Genomic DNA, 21516 nt, shown 5'->3' on the forward strand with positions numbered 1-21516 from the left:
GTCTTTCTGGTGGGCAGGGCTGCATCCGGTGGTGTGTTTCAGGGTGTCTGTGAACTCAGTATGATTTTAGGCAGCTTCTCTGCTAATGGGTAGGGTTGTGTTCTTGTTTTGCTAGTTGTTTGGCATGGGGCGCCCAGTACTGGATCTTGCTTGCCATTGGGTGGAGTTGGGTCTTAGTGTTGAGACGGAGATCTCTGGGAGAGCTCTCAGTGATTGATATTATGTGGGGCTGGGAGGTGTCTGGTGGTCCAGTGTCCTGGATTTGGCTCTCCCACCTTAGAGGTTCAGGGCTGACACTCAGCCAGAGCACTAGGACCCTGTTAGCTACATGGCTCAGAAGAAAAGGAAGAAGAAAAAGGAAGAAGAAAGTAAAATTTTTTAAAAATATAGAAAAAATAATAAAATTTTGAAAAATAAATTTTAAAACATTAAAAAAAGAGAGCAACTAAACCAATAAACAAATCCACCAATGATAACAAGCGCTAAAAACTAAACTACGATAAACATAAAAATCAGAAACAAATCAGCCACAGACTGCAAACCTCAAGTCTACAGTTGCTCCCAAGTCCACCGCCTCAAATTTGGGAACATTCGTTGTTTATTCAGGTATTCCACAGATGTAGGCTTAATCAAGTTGATTGTGGGGATTTAATTCGCTGCTCCTGAGGCTGCTCGGAGAAATTTCCCTTTCTCTTCTTTGTTTGCACAGCTACTGGGGTTCAGCTTTGGTTTTGGCCCTGTGTCTGCATGTAGGTTGCCCTCAGGCATCTGTTCCCCGCCCAGACAGGAGGGGTTCAAACAGCGGCTGATTAGGCTTCTCTTGCTCTTTCAGGCAGGGGAGAGGGAGGGGTACAGTAGTTGTAATTGGAATGCGGGGCAATCCTACAGCAGTAGAAGCCGATGTGCCATTGCAACAGCCTGAGGCGTGCCATGTATTCTCCGAGGGAAGTTGTCCCTGGATCTTGGGACCCTGGCAGTGGCGGGCTGTGCAGGCTCTCAGTGGGTGGGGGTGGCAGTGGCAGCAGCGTTAGCGTTCCATGCCCGTCTCTGTGGTCCAAGCTGATCGCCGCAGCTCGCGTCAGTCTCTGGAGCTCACTTACGTGGTGCTCTGCCTTTTCTGGGCACATGGGGAAGGAATCTTCTCTCCTCGCACATCCTGAAACAATGGTCTCTTGCCTCTTCAGCAGGTCCAGACATTTTCCCTGACTCCCTCCTGGCTAGTTGTGGCTCAGTAGCCCCCTTCAGGCAGTCTTCACACAGCCAACCCCAGTCCACTCCCTGGGGTCTGACCTCTGAAGCCTGAGCCTCAGCTCCCAGCCCCCACCCGCCCCAGCAGGTGAGCAGACACGCATCTCAGGCTGGTGAGTGCTGGTCGGCACAGATCCTTTGTGCAGGAATCTCTCCACTTTGCCCTCTGTACCCCTGTTGCTGTGCTCTCCTCCGTGGCTCCTAAGCTTCCCCCCTGCCCACCCCCTGTCTTCACCAGTGAAGGGGCTTCCTAGTGTGTGGAAACATTTCCTCCTTCACAGCTCCCTCCCAGAGGTGCAGGTCTTGTCCCTATTCTTTTGTCTCTGCTTTTTCTTTTTTCTTTTGCCCTTCCCAGGTACGTGGGGAATTTTTTGCCCTTTGGGAAGTCTGAGGTCTTCTGCCAGCATTCTGGCAGTAGGTGTTCTGTAGGAGTTGTTCCACATGTAGATGTATTTTTAATATATTTGTGGGGAGGAAGGTATCTCCACATCTTACTGCTCTCCCATCCTGAAGGTCCCGTGTCTGTTGATTCTCATGACTGTTTTATCAGTGAATATCAGAACCTAGTAGAGTGCTGTCAGTAATATTTGTTGGATTAAAGGGGAAAAAAAGGATAAAGGTAAATGAAGTCATTTTTACAGTTTAAGTACACACACACACACACACACACACACACACAGAGAGAGAGAGAGAGTGAAGAACCAAGAGCCAGGGCTTTGAAGATATACTTTCCTGATTTCACAGTACTCCAAGAGCCAACTTTGTCAAAGTGTTCATTTATATGTGGAGTTCTGCAACAGAGTTACATTATCCCTGTGGGTAAAATGAGACTGTTGGGCTGCCTAGTATCTAGCTCCCGGAAGACAAGGGCCCCAAAACTGTTTGTTTTGGGTGGTGTTGGGGAGAAGTATCATTACCATTTGCTGACACCTTTGCCATCAAACTTGGGTATATACTGGGTAAGACCTTAAAATTCAAAGAAACCATAGCTTGAACATCACACATTTCTAACTGAGATAGATATGGATAAGGTCATAGAAGAACTGGGGAAGGAGTCTGAAAGCAGTGCCTACAACCACATGCACAAGAAGTGTGCTCTCTTTCCAGTAGTTTAAGTGGTTCCTGATCGCAGTCCTCTATCCAGTCTCCCTTTTGTTTGTTGACTGATGAATGCAGTCTGAACTAACACAGTGTAGTGGAAAGACCACTAGACTGGACATCAGAAGACTTTTATTCTAGTCCCAGTACTGCCACTTAATAGCTGTGTGATGTGGTGGGGTTGGGGGGTGAGAACTTGGATCTCTCCTAAATTTAATCTTCTCCTCTATAAAGGTAGGAGGTGAACTAGATGATCACAAAGGTAACATTTAGTTTTCTATTCAACAGCTATTTTAATATAATTTTTTGAGCACATATAATCTCAAGATTCCATTGTGCCTCAAAATTTAGACTCAGTGGACAAATTTCGAGAAAAATATAGTTTAACAAAATGGAATCAGGAAAGATATAGAAAATCTGAGTAGTCTTATTGTCAAGTTTACCACAGAGAAACTCCAAATCCAGATGGCTTTGTTAAGAAGTACTAGCAGAATTTTAAAGAAGAAATAACGCCAATATTTCACAAACTCTTCCGGAGAATAGAAAAAGAGGGAGCTCTCTTTATATGAAGCTAGTCTAATCTTGATAGCAAAACAACAAGGAGAGTTCTAAAAAGAAGAATCAGAAGTCAGTCTCACTGAATGTAAGTGCAAAACTCCTAAACATAATATTAGTTGACTTTTTTTTGAGTTCACAAATTTTTTTTATCAGAGACATTTTTATTTTCACATTAAGTCATTTTCTCCGTTGCTTGGGCACACATCTAGACTATCAGCCTGCCTTGCATTGGAGTGGTCTTGTGACTGAGTTGGCCAATGGAATGTTAATAGAAGTGTTTCATGCTACTTCCAGGCCTGATCTGTAAAATACCTTCCACGTGATCATCATACTCTCTCTTCTCTGTTTGTCAGCCAGCTGCAGAGAATCCAGATGGGAACTCTTGAGATCTCATGTGGAACCAAAAGAAAAATGACTGGGCTCTGAATAGTTTCACCTAAGGCTCTCTGAGATAAGAAACATCCTCATTAGCCTTTGTGTGAATAAGAAACTTTCATTGTGTTAGGCCACAGAGACATGTGTTTGTTAAAGCATCTAACATCACTTATGCTAACTAATACAGAAATTAAATCCAGCAATATATAAAAGTCATACACATTATGACTAAGTTGGATTTATCCCAGAAATGCAGGGTTGACTTAACAGAGTATCCTAATATCATGGACTGGAAGTCTCAATATTGTATATGTCAGTGCTACATGAATAATCCATATAGAGTCAAGTAATGCCTGTGAAAATTCCAAGGAATTAATTTTTTTAATAATTCAAAAACTAATTCTGAAATATATAGGGAAATTCAAGGGGAAAAGACACTCTGAAGAACAGTAAGATGAGAAGCTTTGCATTACAATATATTGCGACTAATTTTATAGCTACAGTAATGAAGATACTGTGGCATTGGCGTGAATGCCAAACATATCAATGAAGTAATAGCTCAGAAACCATGCACATATATAGATAATTGTGGTATCACAAATCAAACGGGGAAAGAACAAACTCTTGAAGCAGTGTTGCTGGGACAGTTGGTTACAGATACATGGGAAAACTGTGAAAGTGAACCTACATCATATCTTACACAAAATCTACCACCAGGAAGATTATACACCTAAATGTGAAAGGCAAAATTATAACACTTTTAGAATATAATATAGGAGAATATCTTCATGATTTTGAGGTAGGGAAGGATTTCTTATACGAGACATAAACATTACTACCGTAAAGGATAACTGTAAAGGGACAAAAGTATAAATTTGGTTTTATTAAGGTTAAGAACCTGTTTTCATCCAAAGACAAGTGTTAAACATGCCACACAATAGGGAAGGATTTTTACAATACATAAAATTAACAAAGAATTTATGTTGATTACAAATAAAAGAATGACTCTAAAGTAATAAGAAAAAGACAACTCAATAGAAAAATTGGCAAAGTACTAGAACACTTGGCACTTCACAAAAGAGAAAATCTGAATGGCCAGTAGTTACGAAATGTGCTTCATTTGCTTGGTAATCAAGGGAATGCAAGTTAAATCCTCATTGCAGGTAGAAATATACATTGATACAACTACTTTAAAAAAGAGTTTTGCATTTTCTAGTTACAGACTTACGATTCTGCTCCTAAGAATGTACCCTAGAGAAATGTGTGCAGATACGCAGTAGACTATGCAGAAATGTGCATTTTGACATTTTCATGATAGCCAAAATATTGAAGCAACTCCAATGTCTATCTGTAATAGAATGGATAAAGTTTTTTCCCATATAATACAATATTTAATAAAAATGTATAAACTGTAACTATATGCCACCCTATGGATGTAATAAACATAAAGTATAATGAAGGAGGCCAGACAAAATAATACATTGCATATATTACATTCACATGATATTTAAAAAGCAAAGCTAAATTATAGTTTTAGGGATATGTATATGGTAAACCTATAGAGAAAGTACAGATAGTTGACATCACAGATTTAAGATGGTATTACCTATAGAGGAGAGAGGGGAGGGTTATGTGATTGAGGGAGATATATAGGGTCTGGTTTATTTTTTGACCTGATTAGAATTACTATTGTTCACTTTATAATTGTTGAATTTTATATAAATTTTGATGCACCTTTCTTTATGTATGTCCAGTTTTAAAAATTAAATGTTTTTGTGTGTTTTTAAAGTGTCTAGGAAGAATAAGAAGTATCTTTCAAAATTGAAAATTTATTAAAAATGGGGAAAAGGAGAACTTTTCATTAAAAAAAGTTCTAAAGTCCAGTTTAAGTTCCTTGGAACTCAAGACATATTATTCCTTTATTTTACAAGCACTCATTTATTCCTTATAAGCTAGAGCTGACAGATTATCCATTCAGCCGGTGTTTATGGAGCTGCTTAGCTGCTTCACAGAAATGAGATAGGTGGGTGGTGATATTGTAGATTGGTTCAGTTGATGAGGTCATCGTGCATTTTAAAACTATGCGTATATACCTTTTGAGTACTTTTAATTCCCTAGTTTCACTTCTAAGTGCTATGATTATTATTGGTATGGAATGGAATTTGACAATTGTCATTATAAAATTGAGCATATGTTAAAGTATATTTCAGTTCTTGATTGATGTTAAAAATGCAGTCTGACAGGGGCCCTGGTAAACACTCAGGCAGTATAGACTCCTGAATCCAAAATTCAGTATCATATCTCAAGATTCCAGAAAATGCCAGTCCTCTGGGATTTTTATCAGTTCTTATTTCAGATTCCATGTGATGTAAATATTTATTTAAACATATTTACAATGAAAAATATCCTGAATACTAGATTTCTTCACTCTGTAAACAAACACCAGAGTATAGTGTATGTATATGTATTAGTGCATATATATTTATTGATATATATATATATACACACACACGTGTGTGTGTATATATAATTTCCATGGAGAATAAATGTGTCTGAAATTTTAAATGTTATTTTTTGCTGATGACAGAATATAAGCTGAAAGAAATCTATTTAAAATTAGCTGCCTCTGCCTAATTTATAATCCATATTGAAATATGTTTGTTTTTTAAGTTTATTGTGTAAAAAAAAAAACCTGGCTATACTTAGAAAAAAAGTCTAAACAGCATTGTTCTTGCCTTCTCAAGTTTCTTTTCCCTATCTCCTTTCTACTTTTCCCTTACTCTTTCTATCTCCAGTTTCACCAACAGATTTAGTAATGTAGACTAGAAAATGAGAGGCAAATGTTCAGGGCCTGCCAAGCAGTGTTTTTATATATACCCAGAATTCCAGAATTCTAAAAGTGTTTCCTTGAACTTGAAAGATAAGGTTGCTAAAACTTTATAAGTAGAACAGTAGAACACATGACTTTAAAGATCGTTGTTTGAGTCAGTTTTCTCCAGGTTAGGGATCTTTTCTGGATGCTAGGTTGTGGAGGCATTAGCCAGACTTGTTTGGGGACTTAGATGATTTAGACAGATAAGGAGACTTAACTCATGACTCAAAGAATTGTGACAGTTTTTTTTTTTTAATCAAGGCTCTTTGATTATAAGGAATAGAAATTCAGTTAAAGTAGCTCAAACCAAAGGGGGACTTATTGAAAGAATATAGGCAGATTGCACCCAAGGCAGGAAGCAATACCTGCCTCCTTAAGGCTGGAAATCAGGAACTCCATCTCAAGATCTACATGGTCCCTCATCTCTGCCACCATGGCTAGTTTGCAAGAGACTCTCCTGAAGGCACAACTGATGGTCTTCATGTAAAAATTGATGTTCTGGGTTCTTACCTAATTACCCATTTTTGTAACCAGAACATAATTCCCAAATTTAAAAAAGCTTCAATTATGATACTGTCTTACTGATACTTTCAGTAGGAGAGGAGATTTGGTGAGCTGTGGACACTTATCTCAGTGCTAACATAATTTTTTTTTTTTTTAAACTGGGTTGATCCTCTATAGATGTCATGGAGTTTCCCTTAATTAAGAAAAGTCAAGCTTTTGGTTTTTAGATTTCCAGCTTTATACTTCAGCCTTCTGTGTTCAAAATAAGATCCAGAATCAGAATCTTTGGCTCTTAGTTGATTATAGCTAACTGTACATTCAAAATAAGAAGTCTTCTTGCACTACCAATTCTAATCTTTCCTATCCAAAAACCCACTGGAGAATATCCCAGCAGCTTTCAGAGTATAGGCTATTGTAAGTTAAACTTATATATGAAATTATACATATGAAATGGTATTTTTGTAGTTCAGAAGCAGTCAACTATCAAGGATTTCTGTGGATCACCCTAGTTCAAACTAATGTTTCTGGATTGCCTTATTATTTAAGTATATTATAACAAATCCATAATTTTATGTTTTAGAAGACACCTGAAATAACATCAGAGACCATCCTGATCTCTCCTTTGCTATGTTTTTTTTTTATTGTGCAAGTATTAATAAATACTTATTTCATGTGTGTGTAGCACCTTGTTTGTCTAGACTCTGAAAATGTAAAGCAATCTAGACTTTGGTCTTTGATTTGAAAGTTCATAAATTAGTTCAAGAATACAGAAAATATATGGAAGATAAGTAAATACAATGTTGCCTGTATTACATGAATGCTCTATAGAGTAAGTGCTCTTAAAATTTCAGCCTAGGAAGCAGCAGGGGAAGAAAATTTCATGGAAAGATGGAGTTCAAACTAGGCCATAGTGAGCTATAAAATAGTCATACAAATAAGAGAGAAGACAGGGTTTCAAACAAGTGGGGTGACATCAGTGAAGGGATTTTTGTGCCTGTTAGGACAATAATTTTGACCACTTTGTCTGGGTCAGGTTTCAGGAAGCATAAAAATGGGGAAGGAAAAAAAAAAAGTAAGAGACTGTTAGGTGACTTGCAGTTAGGCTAAGGAACTTTGATTTTGTACTCTACATCTGTTATTTCAGGAGGGATGTAAGATGTATAAAACTACTAGGGTTCAGGGAGAAAATAATGGAAATTATATTTCATCCTAAGATATGGCATGTTAATATTTGAAAAGATTGACATTCATGCATATAATTTTTTCATTGTATGCATATATTGGGGGCTGTGCGTGAAATATTTTTACAGATGGGGTGGATAATCTAGAAAGTTTAGAGGCTACTGCTTTTAGATCACAGAGAGCCATCAAAGATCTAAAACAAAGGTGACAAGTACAAAGTATTGAGGAGAACTGAATCTGTAACAATTTAAGGGACAAATGAGAAGAGAGAAAAGAGAAGGAGGATATATAGTCAGTGGAAATGGAAATAATAATCTACAAAATTTGGAATTCCATGTTAATGTGGGGAGAGAACAAAGAGTGAACAGCAAGATTGCTTGCTGTGTTGACTAGAATAGCTAAGTCCAAAAAGGGGATCTATTTAATAAAAGATAATGAGTTCCATCTTGGTTAAACTGAAATAGAGATATTAGCCAAATTTCCAAATGAAAATGTACAGTAGTCAGTTGGGACTGTAGGTCTTCAAAGTTTCAGATTAGATTTGGAAGAAGGTATAAAATCATTACTCTCATTCAACTATAAAGTGAACATGTGTCAAATATTTTAATTAATTAATGAGTGAACCAGTAAGATGTCACAGCCAGTTCAAAGAAGAACTCAGAATACCACACATCAGTAAAGAATGCTGAAATGAATTTTTTTGGGTTGGCCAAAAAGTTCTTTCCGGTTTTTCTGTAAGATGTTATGGAAAAAGCCGAACAAACTTTTTGGCCAACCCAATACATGGGGAAGCAAAAATTGGTCAGTATCCACAATGTGATAATCAGTGACATTCCACAGAAAACAATTTCTGTGAACAGGAATTATTTGCAGTTACTGTGAGTTTTCTGATACTTTTAAACTGATATCCATCTCTACAGAATTGTAAAATAACCTAGTCAAAGAATAAAGATGGATGTAACCTAAATGGAAGTTCTAGCCAGGATACCCACTAAATTTCAGTTTTTTAATGTTTTTCCTTAAGTTGGTATAGAAATCTTAAATTTAAGAGCCTTTCTACCTATGAGGTCTTTAATCAGTAGGTAGAAGTCTTTAAGTTACTCTTCATTTGGGTAAAACTGATTTAATTAATACCAAAACCAAAAAGAAAACATCCTCTTACTTGTAAGTTTAATTTGGGCGTATCCAGCTCAGAAAGTTTAGATGTCATGTAGGGATCCCTTCTCCCTGGAAATGCTTACAGGCAAAACATTACCTACTCTTCCCCAACAGCTTGAATTTTACTTTGGAACTCGTTAGCTTCAGATGGAGAGGAACCCTGTTTCAAGAGATTGTGGGGTTTGCAGTTTTAGATGGTTACACTCTTAATACTGTGATATGAATAATATTTCATTTATGAATTGTCACAAAAATTAAGGATTATTGTCCTTCTTGAAGAGAATTGAAAGGTCATAATCCTTCTCTGATCATATTTCCTTAATTTTTGATACCATAATAAATTAGTACAGATTATTAATCAGACAATTAAATATTTTCAAAAATTTTAAATAACAAACAGCACATTGCTTTTTTCTTTAAAAACCGATATACAATCCAATACTAAGTTCTAACAAGAGCAGACTTTTCCCCTGAGTTTGGATCTGCTATGAATCACGAGTCAAGGGTGGTTTCACTCTTACAACTGTTAAACAATTTTTTTTCAGAAAAGGTAAAATCATGATTCTTAGGCAGCTATAAAATGAACATGAGTCAATACTTTTAACTCATTAATTACTCAGGGAACAAGAATAAAATGTTGCAACTGGTCAAAGGTAAATCCAAAGATTAGAGAAATGCATAAGCCCATCAAGAAGACAAAATGAATTTTCTTCATAGGTGCAAAATTGACATCTTCCACAGTGAGGAAAGAGGTCAGTTGAAACCTCCTTCAGACAGAATCTATTTGCATGTCTATAGACACTAATTATTTGCATTACTATCAGCTTTCTACAAATAAACTTCTATCTACGGAGTTGTAAAATAGCTTGAAGACAGGCACAAACCACAAAGAATCAGATAACCTGGGAGGATGTGTCCTAACAGATGCATTGTTTTAGATTAAAGACACTTAGCAATTATTTTTTGATCCATTTAAAATTTTTTCACAATTTGTCTCTATGTAACTAATGTTGAAGGTAAATGTTAGCTAGGGGCATTCATTATTTAAAACCTACGTAAAATTTCCCAAAATCACAAAAAGAAAGGCTATTAAAATCCTAACAGAGTTTAACTTTGTTGTGACAAGTAGAAATGATTGTCTTTTTAAACATGTTTAACTGACCCTCCAAAAATAAAATTTCTGTTTTCTATAGAAATGGACTAATGAAAATTGTAGGTATACTAATTTTATGATTTCATGTAAGCTTGCTAGTTAGAATCTTTAAACATGTTTGGAACACTGATTTGAAGGACACAGAACAGGTTGTATCAAGTCAGCTTAAACTGATTAATAATTTAATTGTTCATCACCACTGGTCCCTTTAGCAATTCATAATCTGTGTTTCAGAATACAGTTATTTAAGAAAAGCAACTGGGATACATCAACTTAAATGGTATACGCCCCTGAAATATGAAATTATTTTGGCACTATGGAGTTTCCCCCTTAAGTTTGCCATAATGGCACTGAAAAACTGTCAATCACATGTACAAGAATAAAGTACTTTTAAAGTCCTGTTTACTTAAGAGTGGAACATTATAATCATCAGTAATAGCTATAGGGAGTGCACAGTGCTAATACTCTTGAATATTTTCCCACTTAAAAGCAGATTCCTCCTTAGTGGTGACCTTTCAGACTGTTTTCTTCATTGAGCAAGTGTTTTTATTGTGGCTAACTTGAAGCACGTAAGAAAACTGAAGCTAGCCTGTTTCTTATATGCCTCGCCTGGCCTTGTTAATAGATACAGCATTCCACTTGTTAGTACCAGTGACACAGGAGAAACTTTTACTATTATGCTATGTGGTAAGATAAAGAAGACAGAAAAAGTCTTTTTATGGTAGTTGGGTCCTCAAAACAACTCTTCATATTCTTGTGATAAGAAGACACAAGTTGGATATCCAACAGAGGTACATTAGCTTGTTATCTGCAGAGCTGATACAGCCTCTTAAATTCTCTCACAATGACAGGAACCCCCTCTAAAGTGAAGACTTGCAGAGCTGGAGATACCAGAGCACTATTCTTCCTCTTGGGTACAAGTAGAGTTAACCCTACTGTTGTAGGATAAAACTTTTGTGTAATTACTAAACAAAGGCCATATTCTTTTTCTTCTGTAATTTAAAAATGTTCAGAGACCATACTTGGTGATTGCTATTAGTGGAAGAGCAAGGCTGTGAATTACTTAGTCTTAAGATATATGAATATGAGGGGAAAATATCCAGAGATTTCAGGCTAGAATAAATCAGCTTCATGATAAAATCTGTGTGTAGGCGACTACTATATTTGTTCTGTTTCTAGAGCTGTGTTGGTTATAAGAGTTCACTGTGTTCCAGTATTCTGAGTGTTAACATCTTCATTGCTGATAGCAAGTTGCAGAGCTTTGGCAAGCAGAACTTGCTACTACGAATGGGGGAGGATACGTGTCCACCTTTTAGTTCTAAACAACAGGACCTTTTATGGCTAAGTACACATAAAAGGTCATGTGATTACTTAGACCCATAGAACTTAGAGCCATGGGGCTGATATTGGGGAAATAGGTGTAGTGTTTGCTGTATGCTCATGTTTAGTGATTGTGTTGTGGTGGGAGTTTCAGGCATTGTGTATGGGATTCCTAGTGCATGCCAAGCAATTTGAGAAGCTAACACAGCTATACCACTGATTTCTTATGATCCTTTAAGCATGCAAAAAAAAAAAAAATCGAGTGAAGTGAAATTTTAAAATAGACTTAAGAGAAATTAAGAAAAAATTCTCAAATTTTAATGTATTGTGTGTTTATGTTCTTTCAAGAAAAAAAAAGAGTAAAATAGCGTTCATAATTATTGTAAATCATGTTTTAAAGGATACCAAGATCTATTATTATGAATTAATTTAAAATATACCTTAAATCTAATATAAATAATCATTTACAAATGCACTCATCTAGTACTAATCTATTGTTCAAATATTTCTTAACCTAAATAGGTAGGCTTACTTGGAGAATTTTAACTTCCTAAAACTCCTCTGTGGTTGGCTGGAAAATCAGCAAGTCTCAAAGCTATCTAAGTTGTTGAACCCCAAAATTCTACTTTAAAATAAGACCCATCAGGATTTTTAAAAACTTAGTCTGTAAGTGAATTAATATTCTATAGATTATCAAGCCCTTGGTTTTAAGTGTATTCTTTTAAATACTAAACAAGTCATTTTGTGATGATTTTAATTAAAAAAATTAAAACTCAGAAAACCAACCAATTTGTACCCCAAAGTAAGAAGAAAGGAAAAGAGTCAATATGGTCCAGGGGATACTTTGATAACACTCAAGAAAATTCTCCAGAAAGTCAATTCAGTGGACTAAATCAATCCACGAAGGCACTCTGTAGAAAGAGCTAGCGAAGTGTGGAAAAGATCATGCTGAATTAGTTTTTTTTACAAAATTTAAAGATATGTGAAGTCACTAACGATACGTACATTCTACGTAGGAAAGGGTCATTACTGTCATATGTAAATAAGTATTCGAGTTTTTATACTTCAGAGTTATGTAGTAAAATCACAGTATTTAAGAACAAATTAGGAATGAAATTATTGGGATATTGAGCCTATTCTTTCTGTTGAATGGGATAAACTCTCAGGCAGAAAGGAATGTCAGTAGATGAAGTTGCTGAAATGTTCATTTTATAAAGGTAACTTTATATATATATATCATCTTGATATATTTGTATTTCGGGGTCTCACACTCATTGATCCTATCAGATATGTTGATCAGGCTTTAATCAGATTTGGATTGTAACTGTCAGAGCAGTGAGTAATTTAGTATTCTCTAGGAAGTTAGGAAAGGAAGAATCCAAATATATAAATATTTCTTTTCTCTTAATGTATAATGGGAACATAATTTTGCTTATATCTAAGGTTTACTTTATTTGAAGACTTAGAGTGCATTGTGATCATTTAAAACCATTTCAGTGGCTCTTGTATTACCCAGTTCATTCAGTCTGTGCTCTCATAATAGATTTTACAGAAAAAACTCATGGCAAGTTAGTATCATTTGTGTGTGAATTTTCCAATTGTATTTCAGACTTTAAGAAAGAAAGGCCTTAATGGTTGTGAGAGCCCTGATGCTGACGATTACTTTGAGCACAGTCCACTCTCGGAGGACAGATTCAGCAAACTAAATGAAGATAGTGATTTTATTTTCAAACGAGGCCCTGTAAGTACTTTTATTTTACCTCTACTTTTTATTTGTTGATCCTTTTTGTTAACTTCATTATTTAGGCTCTGAACAAGAAGGAACACAGAGGGTGCGACAGCCCAGACCCTGATACTTCCTATGTGCTAACTCCACATACAGAAGAAAAATATAAAAAAATTAATGAGGAATTTGATAATATGATGCGGAATCATAAAATCGCAGTGAGTACTAAAGTATGGTTTGTGATCTTATCTTGTGCATGAAGAGATAGACAACACATCTTGTTTATTTTCGTAGTGGGTGATGACAGCAGTAAGTAGAAGGGGGAAAAGTATTTTATTAATTTCTTTTGGTTTTATAGAACTTCAAAATAAAATTGCATAAATCTTACAATGGTACATCTTCGATCTTGAGTGTCTTAAACATAGAAGTGAAGAGAAAACATCCTAATACAAGCTCTGCTACTTACTGTCCCCATGTCTTTGGATAGGGCATCCTATCCTAAACATCCTGGATTCCAATTTCATCATCTGTAAAGTGAGTGAGTTGGCTCACATAGTTTTTTAAGGTCCCTTCCAGGTTTAAATTTCCATGATTTTAAATATAGGGTGCATATGAGACTTCCCTCTCCCTCCGATAACTTTTAAAATATTACATGTACTTAAGTAGATCTTGAGACTATAAAATGTAAAATGGCTGGATTTATTATAAAATGTGGCGTTTCAAAATTATCTTTAATTATTTTATACAGTTGCTGTAATAGTAGCTTACTATTTGGCTCTTTGTTAATGTCCCCAAACAATTTGGTGACAGTACCTCCAAATTCCTATTCTTTTCTTAACACTGTAGGTATTGAGGAAGACAGCCTTGGCTCGATTTTAATTTAAGGAAGCAGTGTTCTTAAACTGGTTACAAAACAAATAGTTGGTTTAAAGTTTTTCCATGCTCACACATTTAACCGTAGTGAAACAGTACTTCTTTGAGTTCATACTCCTTTGATAGTTCTTCAGAGAGTTCTCATTGAAGCACCACTGGCAAGAGCTGCTTAAGACAGTTATTCTGGATACATATCCAGAATACTACATATGTGTTGTAGGCTTTGCGGAACAAATTGGTTCCAATGCTGATATTTCTTTCATTACCAGAGTTAATTCTTTTAAAACTGTGCCCTAAAGTATGCATCATGGATTATTTCTTCAAAGTAGTCCTATGCTATAAGAAGAAGCCCATGGAAAACAGATTTAAGGAGGTATTTTTTGTGCTAATACCATTCTTAAGAAACAAAACAACTGAAAAAAAATCCCTTTTGAACTCATATGGATGTTGGTGACCTTGCAGTTAATGTTAAGCTGCAAAAGCATTGTTTAAGTAAAATTGCTTTACCTTTGAAAACATTTTATCATGTATCCATTGTTTTATACTTTTTAATGAGTTATTTTCTACCTGAAATAAACTATTGAATAAAGTACATAATTATTTACATTCTTTCAACTTTGAATTAGCAGTGTTACCTTACTTTGCAAATCACTGTTTTAAAATGTAGGGAGAGGAAAGTTTTCTATTTTCTCTCACTTTAAATTATAAAGAGGATTGTTATTTATCATGGTTGACAAGTATAAGTGGTCTATGGAGGAAATGCAAGAGGAAAATAGAAAATATTATTTTTAAGGAACTATGGAATATTTTGGAGGGAAATAAGATAACAATATTTGTAATTTAATCTTTATACAGTTTAAAGATAACTTGCCAGTAGTTAATTTTGTTTAGTTTTTTTTTACATTTTTATTATACTCATTGCATTGTGTTATATATATAAAACGTGATTTTTTTTTTTTTTTAGTTTTGTCCATTAAGAATGTTAGTGAATTAAATCAGACCAGGGCAAACTTGATGTATGAAGTTTATAATATATGTACATACTTTTCCCCTTTTGTTATGTTTGGAATCTCCCAATAGAAATGTAATGTTACTAAACTGATTTGCATTTAAGTGCTAATTTATGCTTTCTTGGTAACAATGATGTATTTTATAATGTGTAAACGACAACACAACTCTAATATCAGGTTCTGACCTTTCATTTTCATCTCTGAATATTTGAAATACATAATATATACATTATACTAGTATATATGTATTAATATATAAAAAATGGAAATTGAAAATGTTCATGTTAAACATTCTCATGTCCAAATATAATTGTAAAGAAAATAGCTTAAACCTGCAAATTGATTTAGTAAGAACCTATCCCCATCCTCTGCTTTTAGTAACTAGTGTTACCTTATCAAATTAAAGTTCGTAAGTTATCAAATTTAATATAGATGAAAATGAAACTCATAGTTTTCTCTTCCTTTTTCTTTATTTACAGCCCGGTTTGCCACCTCAAAACTTCTCAATGTCTGTCACAGTCCCTGTGACCAGCCCTAGTGCTTTGTCCTACACTAACCCAGGGAGTTCACTTGTGTCCCCATCTTTGGCAGCCAGCTCAACATTAGCAGATTCAAACATGCTCTCTCCACCTCAAGCCACGTTACATAGAAATGTATCCCCTGGAGCCCCTCAGAGACCACCAAGTACTGGCAGTGCAGGTATGTCCTGATATTTATTCTTCCGATTCTTTAAAAGAAAGAAAAATCTAATTGCTAACATAAACAGTTTCTTATTCTGCTACTCTTAATTTTATTGCTTTGATGAGCAAAGAGTCACTACTACATAATTGCCTCCGTTTTAAAGTATTATTTTGAAAATCTGTGGCTCTAGCCTTGTACTAGGCTTTGTGGAACAAATAAAGCTTTCCTTATCCTGGGAAAGCTTTCCTTATCATGGGAAAGCCATACTAGACAGGCAGAAAATTTATGTAGGATATCATGGGCAAAGATTTAAAATTGAGGGTGAGCCATTCGTGTTAAAAATGTGGAGAGATGACTCACCTGATTGGAGTTAGAGCGTTTTCTCCATCTCCCCCTGTCTGATTTGTTCATTAATTCAGCAGAAATTTTCGGTGCATTTACTGCATCACTGTGTGTAATGCAGTGTCTCCTCTCCCATTATTCCTAGATTTTATAGCATTCCATTAGCACTCCCCCCATTCTTATCAATATGCACCATTTGGTATTGATACGCAAGAAGGCAGACATGTCCAGAGCTTGATAGGCGAGTGACTGTATATTTGACTACGTCATATTACACGTTAACGCCAAATTCAAACTGGGCTAGTTTTTATTTTTGTGTTTTTTAGGAATGGAGTGAGAGTTACCTCTGTTCAATTCCTTTTTACTCAGATAAGGAGAGCCAATTCACATTCCCTCTCTCCTCTCTCTAATGTTGTTAGGTGGGATGTTGAGCACTTCAGACCTCACAGTGCCAAATGGAGCTGGAAGCAGCCCAGTGGGTGAGTGAATTCCTACTGTTTTACTTTGTAAGCATCTGTCCTATCTGAGATAAAAGGAATATTTTATCTCAAACAAGGCCTTCTGCCAAATGAAGAGGAAAATATGGGGATATATGACTAGAGTAGACATGTCCCTTTGCGCTTTGTTTAATTAGTGCTTTCACTAATACTTAACATTTTTTCATATCCCTGTGTTATTCCTCATACCTTGGCCTTACGTTCAGTTACTCATTCATTCAAATATTTATTGAGTGCCTCCTTCATAGCAGACATTGTTCTTTTCTAAAGACTAAATTGCCTTAATACAATTTTTACATCAAGACAGTTTCTTATGGAGAAGCTTTCTGTGTCATCTATCCTTACCAGAGTTAGACTGTTAGCAGACTGCTGTATCTTACAATTGTGTGAAATGTTTTCAGAGAAATTGCAATAGGAAGAAATGGTGGGCCTACTTCTAGAGACACAAAGAGAATTGAGAAGTTTGTCTCTGAAGGATCTGTTTTGGTAGTCACATGTAGAACATTCACATTTTGTTGTGGTTGCTGCCAGATTGGCTCTTTTGCTTCGGGACCCCTGCCAAGATGACTAGCAGTTTAAACATGTCATAAATGTGTCTGTCTGCCTAGCCCTGAAGTGCTGGTAAAGATAGATTGTGATCTTAACATTACAAAAACATGGCATGTATGTCAAAGAGTCACAAGAATAACTGTGTCCCTTTGGATTATCATCACATTTAGTCGTCTTGGTCTCTTTATCTGTGATAATCACAGTTATCATCATTTTTATCTGAAAACAAGGGCAGTAATTCCCTCCCTGCTTCTAGATATTGTGTGTTCAAAGACACATCTGAAAACAGATCACTTATAGGAAAAATTCCCTATTACATATATTCAACCCATTTATTCCAAAAATGTGAGGAGCTTCTGCCTTAAGAAAATTTTGGAGATGATTGAATAATTTAAAATGATGAGAAAGAAATAAATGGACATTATTGAGTGAGACAAGTTACAAAACATGTAGTGACCTAAAGTAGGAATAAATACCTAATTGTATCTGGCATTGTATTAATTGCTGTTTTAATGGAATTAAACAGATAAGACCTGTTGTGGGATATTTTATTAACAGATAATTAAATGTGGAAAAATTCATTAAGGTCTTACCAGTTATACATTAGGACTGCTATCCTTGTATGTGTATTTCCTAATATTTATAGTTTATTTCTTTTCAGCTCTATTTTAGTTGTTTACGTGCCCGTATACTCTTTTTATATTGCATTTTCCCATATGCTTTTTTTTAAATATTTTTTTTTTGGCTGCATTGGGTCTTTGTTGCTGCATGTGGGCTTTCTCTAGTTGCAGCGAGTGGGGGCCACTCTTCGTTGTGGTGCGCAGGCTTCTTATTGCGGTGGCTTCTCTTGTTGTGGAGCATGGGCTCTAGGGGTGCGGGCTTCAGTAGTTGCAGCACACGGGCTCAGTAGTTGCAGCACGCGGGCCCTAGAGTGCATGGGCTTCAGTAGTTGTGGCGTGTTGGCTCAGTTGTTGTGGCGTGTGGCTCTAGGGCACGTGGGCTTCAGTAGCTGTGGCTCGTGGGCTCTAGAGCGCAGGCTCAGTAGTTGTGGTGCACGGGCTTAGTTGCTCTGCAGCCTGTGGGATCTTCCCGGACCAAGGATCGAACCTGTGTCCCCTGCATTGGCAGGCAGATTCTTAACCACTGCGCCACCAGGAAAGTCCCTTCCCATATGCTTTTATTCTTCCAGCACTATGCATCTTGCTCTCCCTTCTACTTTGCAACCTGGTTATGGCTGGAATCAATAATTTCTGTTTTATTTAATGTTAATTTTGACTAGCTCTTGGTGTTATTTCCAAAGTTATTTTTATTTAATGGGGTTTAACTATTTGAAGATTTCTAATGTGTTTTCCCTTTGCCTTTATTTTTTTTCTCATACCTCTGGCTTGATAAACATGGCTCTTCCTCCTATCAAACAAGTGTTTCAGTTCTCTTTTTGTTCTTTTTTGGGTTTTGTACTCTCCACACTTCCCTAAAGCTTTTATACTATTCTTTCTTATCTGCCGTGCAACTATAAATCTAGACTTTGTCTTTGTTCAATTTTCTGTGTTCCCTTTGGTAATTTCAGACTCAGACTTTGTCATCCTAATTTGACCTTCTACATATAATCTAATCCTGTTACTTTTATTTCTTTTTTTTAAATTTATCTTTCTTCTTTTGTAAGCTTCCTTCCCACCTTTCTAGGCCATCAGGTTTGGAGGGTCACATTAGTCACACTCCTCAGATCATGGCACATATTCAATGGTTTGCACAAAGCATTTCTCAGAATGTTATTCACTTTTCCCTTTATACCTCTATTCCACTCCCATTCTCTTCCTCTCCCCACACCCTCCATTCCCCAGTCATAGGCAACTATTTTAATATGTTTAGTGCTAATAGTGTTAATAATCACATTAATGATGATGATTAGTGAACATGAATTTTTATAAAAATTTAAGATTCAAGTAAGTATTAAAATATTTAAGTGCTTAGTGAGTTACTTAAAAGTCTATTTCTATTACTACATCCACACAGAGATAAATCTATTTCTTTTTTTTTAACATCTTTATTGGAGTATAATTGCTTTACAATGGTGTGTTAGTTTCTGCTTTATAACAAAGTGAATCAGTTACACATATACATATGTTCCTATATCTCTTCCCTCTTGCGTCTCCCTCCCTATCCCACCCCTCTAGGTGGTCACAAACCATCTAGCTGATCTCCCTGTGCTATGCGGCTGCTTTCCACTAGCTATCTATTTTACGTTTGGTAGTGTATATATGTCCATGCCACTCTCTCACTTTGTCACAGCTTACCCTTCCCCCTCCCCATATCCTCAAGTCCATTCTCTGGTAGGTCTGTGCCTTTATTCCCGTCTTACCCCTAGGTTCTTCATGACCTTTTTTTTTTTTTCCTTAGATTCCATATATATGTGTTAGCATACGGTATTTGTTTTTCTCTTTCTGACTTACTTCACTCTGTATGACAGACTCTAGGTCCATCCACCTCACTACAAATAACTCAATTTCGTTTCTTTTTATGGCTGAGTAATATTCCATTGTATATATGTGCCACATCTTCTTTATCCATTCATCTGTTGATGGACACTTAGATTGCTTCCATGTCCTGGCTATTGTAAATAGAGCTGCAATGAACATTTTGGTACATGACTCTTTGAATTATGGTTTTCTCAGGGTATATGCCCAGTAGTGGGATTGCTGGGTCGTATGGTAGTTCTATGATAAATCTATTTCTTATAACAATCTTATAACACAGTATAACCTCAGACTTATATCAAGATCGAATGTCTTGATTCTTCACTGATTCATACTCTTATATACCTATTTAACCTGTGCTAGATGTAATTCTGCTTGGTTGGATTATATCCTAGGTGACATTTTTGTTATAACTGCTTTTTAACATGTGCCACCTCAGAATTCAGATTCAACTAACTAGACATTGTGTATCACTTAATTCAGGTACCAAATGGAAGTAATTATTTTTGTGCAGTACTTATAGCATACATGGGTTTAAAGTGTTTCTTGCTGTAAATTTCCCTCCCCGCCCCAAAATAAATGGCCTGTCATAGGTATTTTAGAAGTGTTTTTTTGTTTTTTTTTTAAATTAATTAATTTATTTTTATTTTTGGCTGCGTTGGGGCTTCATTGCGGCACGTGGGCTTTCTCCAGTTGCGGCGAGTGGGGGCCACTCTTCGATGCGGTGCGCAGGCCTCTCATGGCAGTGGCCTCTCCTGTTGCAGAGCACGGGCTCCAGGCGTGCCGGCCTCAGTAGTTGTGGCACACGCCCTAGTTGCTCCGTGGCATATGGGATCCTCCCGGACCAGCGTTATTTTTTTGTGAAGAAGAGTCAAATAATGTATTTTAGCCCATTTTCAACAATGGTGCCATTTTGGTTTAGTAGTTTGGAAAAATAGTTTAAACTCAATTTTATGCCTAAAGTCTTTATGAATGAAAAGATTAAACATTTTTAAATTCCCAGAGAAATTTAGAAGAAAATATATTAAGAACTGTGGATATGATTTCTTATCTACATTTTTCAAAGTATGTTTCCTGGAACCATATGAAAAGAAGGACTTACCTATGTGTTTGGCAAACCTTGTGCTAAATAAAACTAAACCAGTTTCTTTACTGTAGGACTTACCAGAGCCTTTAAAATGCTAACCTGTTTTGTGAATCTTTAAACATGGTTACTCAAAGCGATTTCACAGTAGAACCCTTCCTTTTTATTTTCCTCATGAAAAAGCATCTTTCAGAATTAGTGTTATATAAAACATATTTTGGGAAAGACAGGTCATTTGAGCAGACTTGGTCATTTGGACCAACTCTTTTTCTGAGGACAACTAGAAATGCTAGGCAGAGTATTTTTTTAAATCTGCTTGAAAGCATTTCAGAGCTAATAAGGTAATGAAGAATTATTGGCTCAAGATCCAGGGAATGACAAAGACAGAGACTCAAAGAGGTGAGCCCAGGGCCCACAAAGAATTGGGAGGGCCTAGTATATTCTTCTCACTTTGGATTGAGTCCCTAAAAGGCTGGACCCTAGAAGTAGCATGAATCAGAGGTTATCAGTCCCTCATAGTAGTTACATCTCCTATTTGCATCATCCCACTTCTTGAAGTTAGATTATGGTGATATATTGTTAGGGTCCCCAGGATGCCTGGGAAGGCAAATACTCTTTAGAAAAATAATATAAGGGTAAAACACCATCCCAGGCCTTATTATTTGTACTTGACATACAAGCAGATTACTAACTAGGCACAGTCAGGAGCAGTACAACATAAATGAAAGCCTGTGGAAAAAAATGGACAGTAGAACCTGCCTCCTGGGAACTCCAGAACTTGGAGTTATTAGGCACAGACTTTGACTTTAACA

General features: G+C 36.1%; 1 protein-coding gene across 13 annotated transcripts in view; it reads left to right on the forward strand.

Moving 5' to 3' along the window:
- Nucleotides 1-21516, forward strand: part of MEF2A (myocyte enhancer factor 2A) — a 174604-nt gene that overhangs the window by 115826 nt on the left and 37262 nt on the right. For 9 of the 13 annotated variants that reach the window (XM_027083218.1, XM_027083220.1, XM_027083213.1 and 6 more), the window contains 3 exons: nucleotides 13275-13412; nucleotides 15557-15776; nucleotides 16520-16579. In XM_027083218.1, coding sequence (XP_026939019.1) covers nucleotides 13275-13412; nucleotides 15557-15776; nucleotides 16520-16579 — 418 coding nt within the window. Of the gene's footprint in view, nucleotides 1-13077; nucleotides 13210-13274; nucleotides 13413-15556; nucleotides 15777-16519; nucleotides 16580-21516 lie in introns of all 13 variants that reach the window. The other 4 variants (XM_027083217.1, XM_027083219.1, XM_027083216.1 and 1 more) reach the window with 1 other exon arrangement.

The sequence above is a fragment of the Aethalodelphis obliquidens genome, unplaced genomic scaffold (genome assembly GCF_003676395.1).
Source record: "Aethalodelphis obliquidens isolate GAN/ISIS:26980383/991018 unplaced genomic scaffold, ASM367639v1 scaffold49, whole genome shotgun sequence".
Taxonomy (NCBI): Eukaryota; Metazoa; Chordata; class Mammalia; order Artiodactyla; family Delphinidae; genus Aethalodelphis; species Aethalodelphis obliquidens.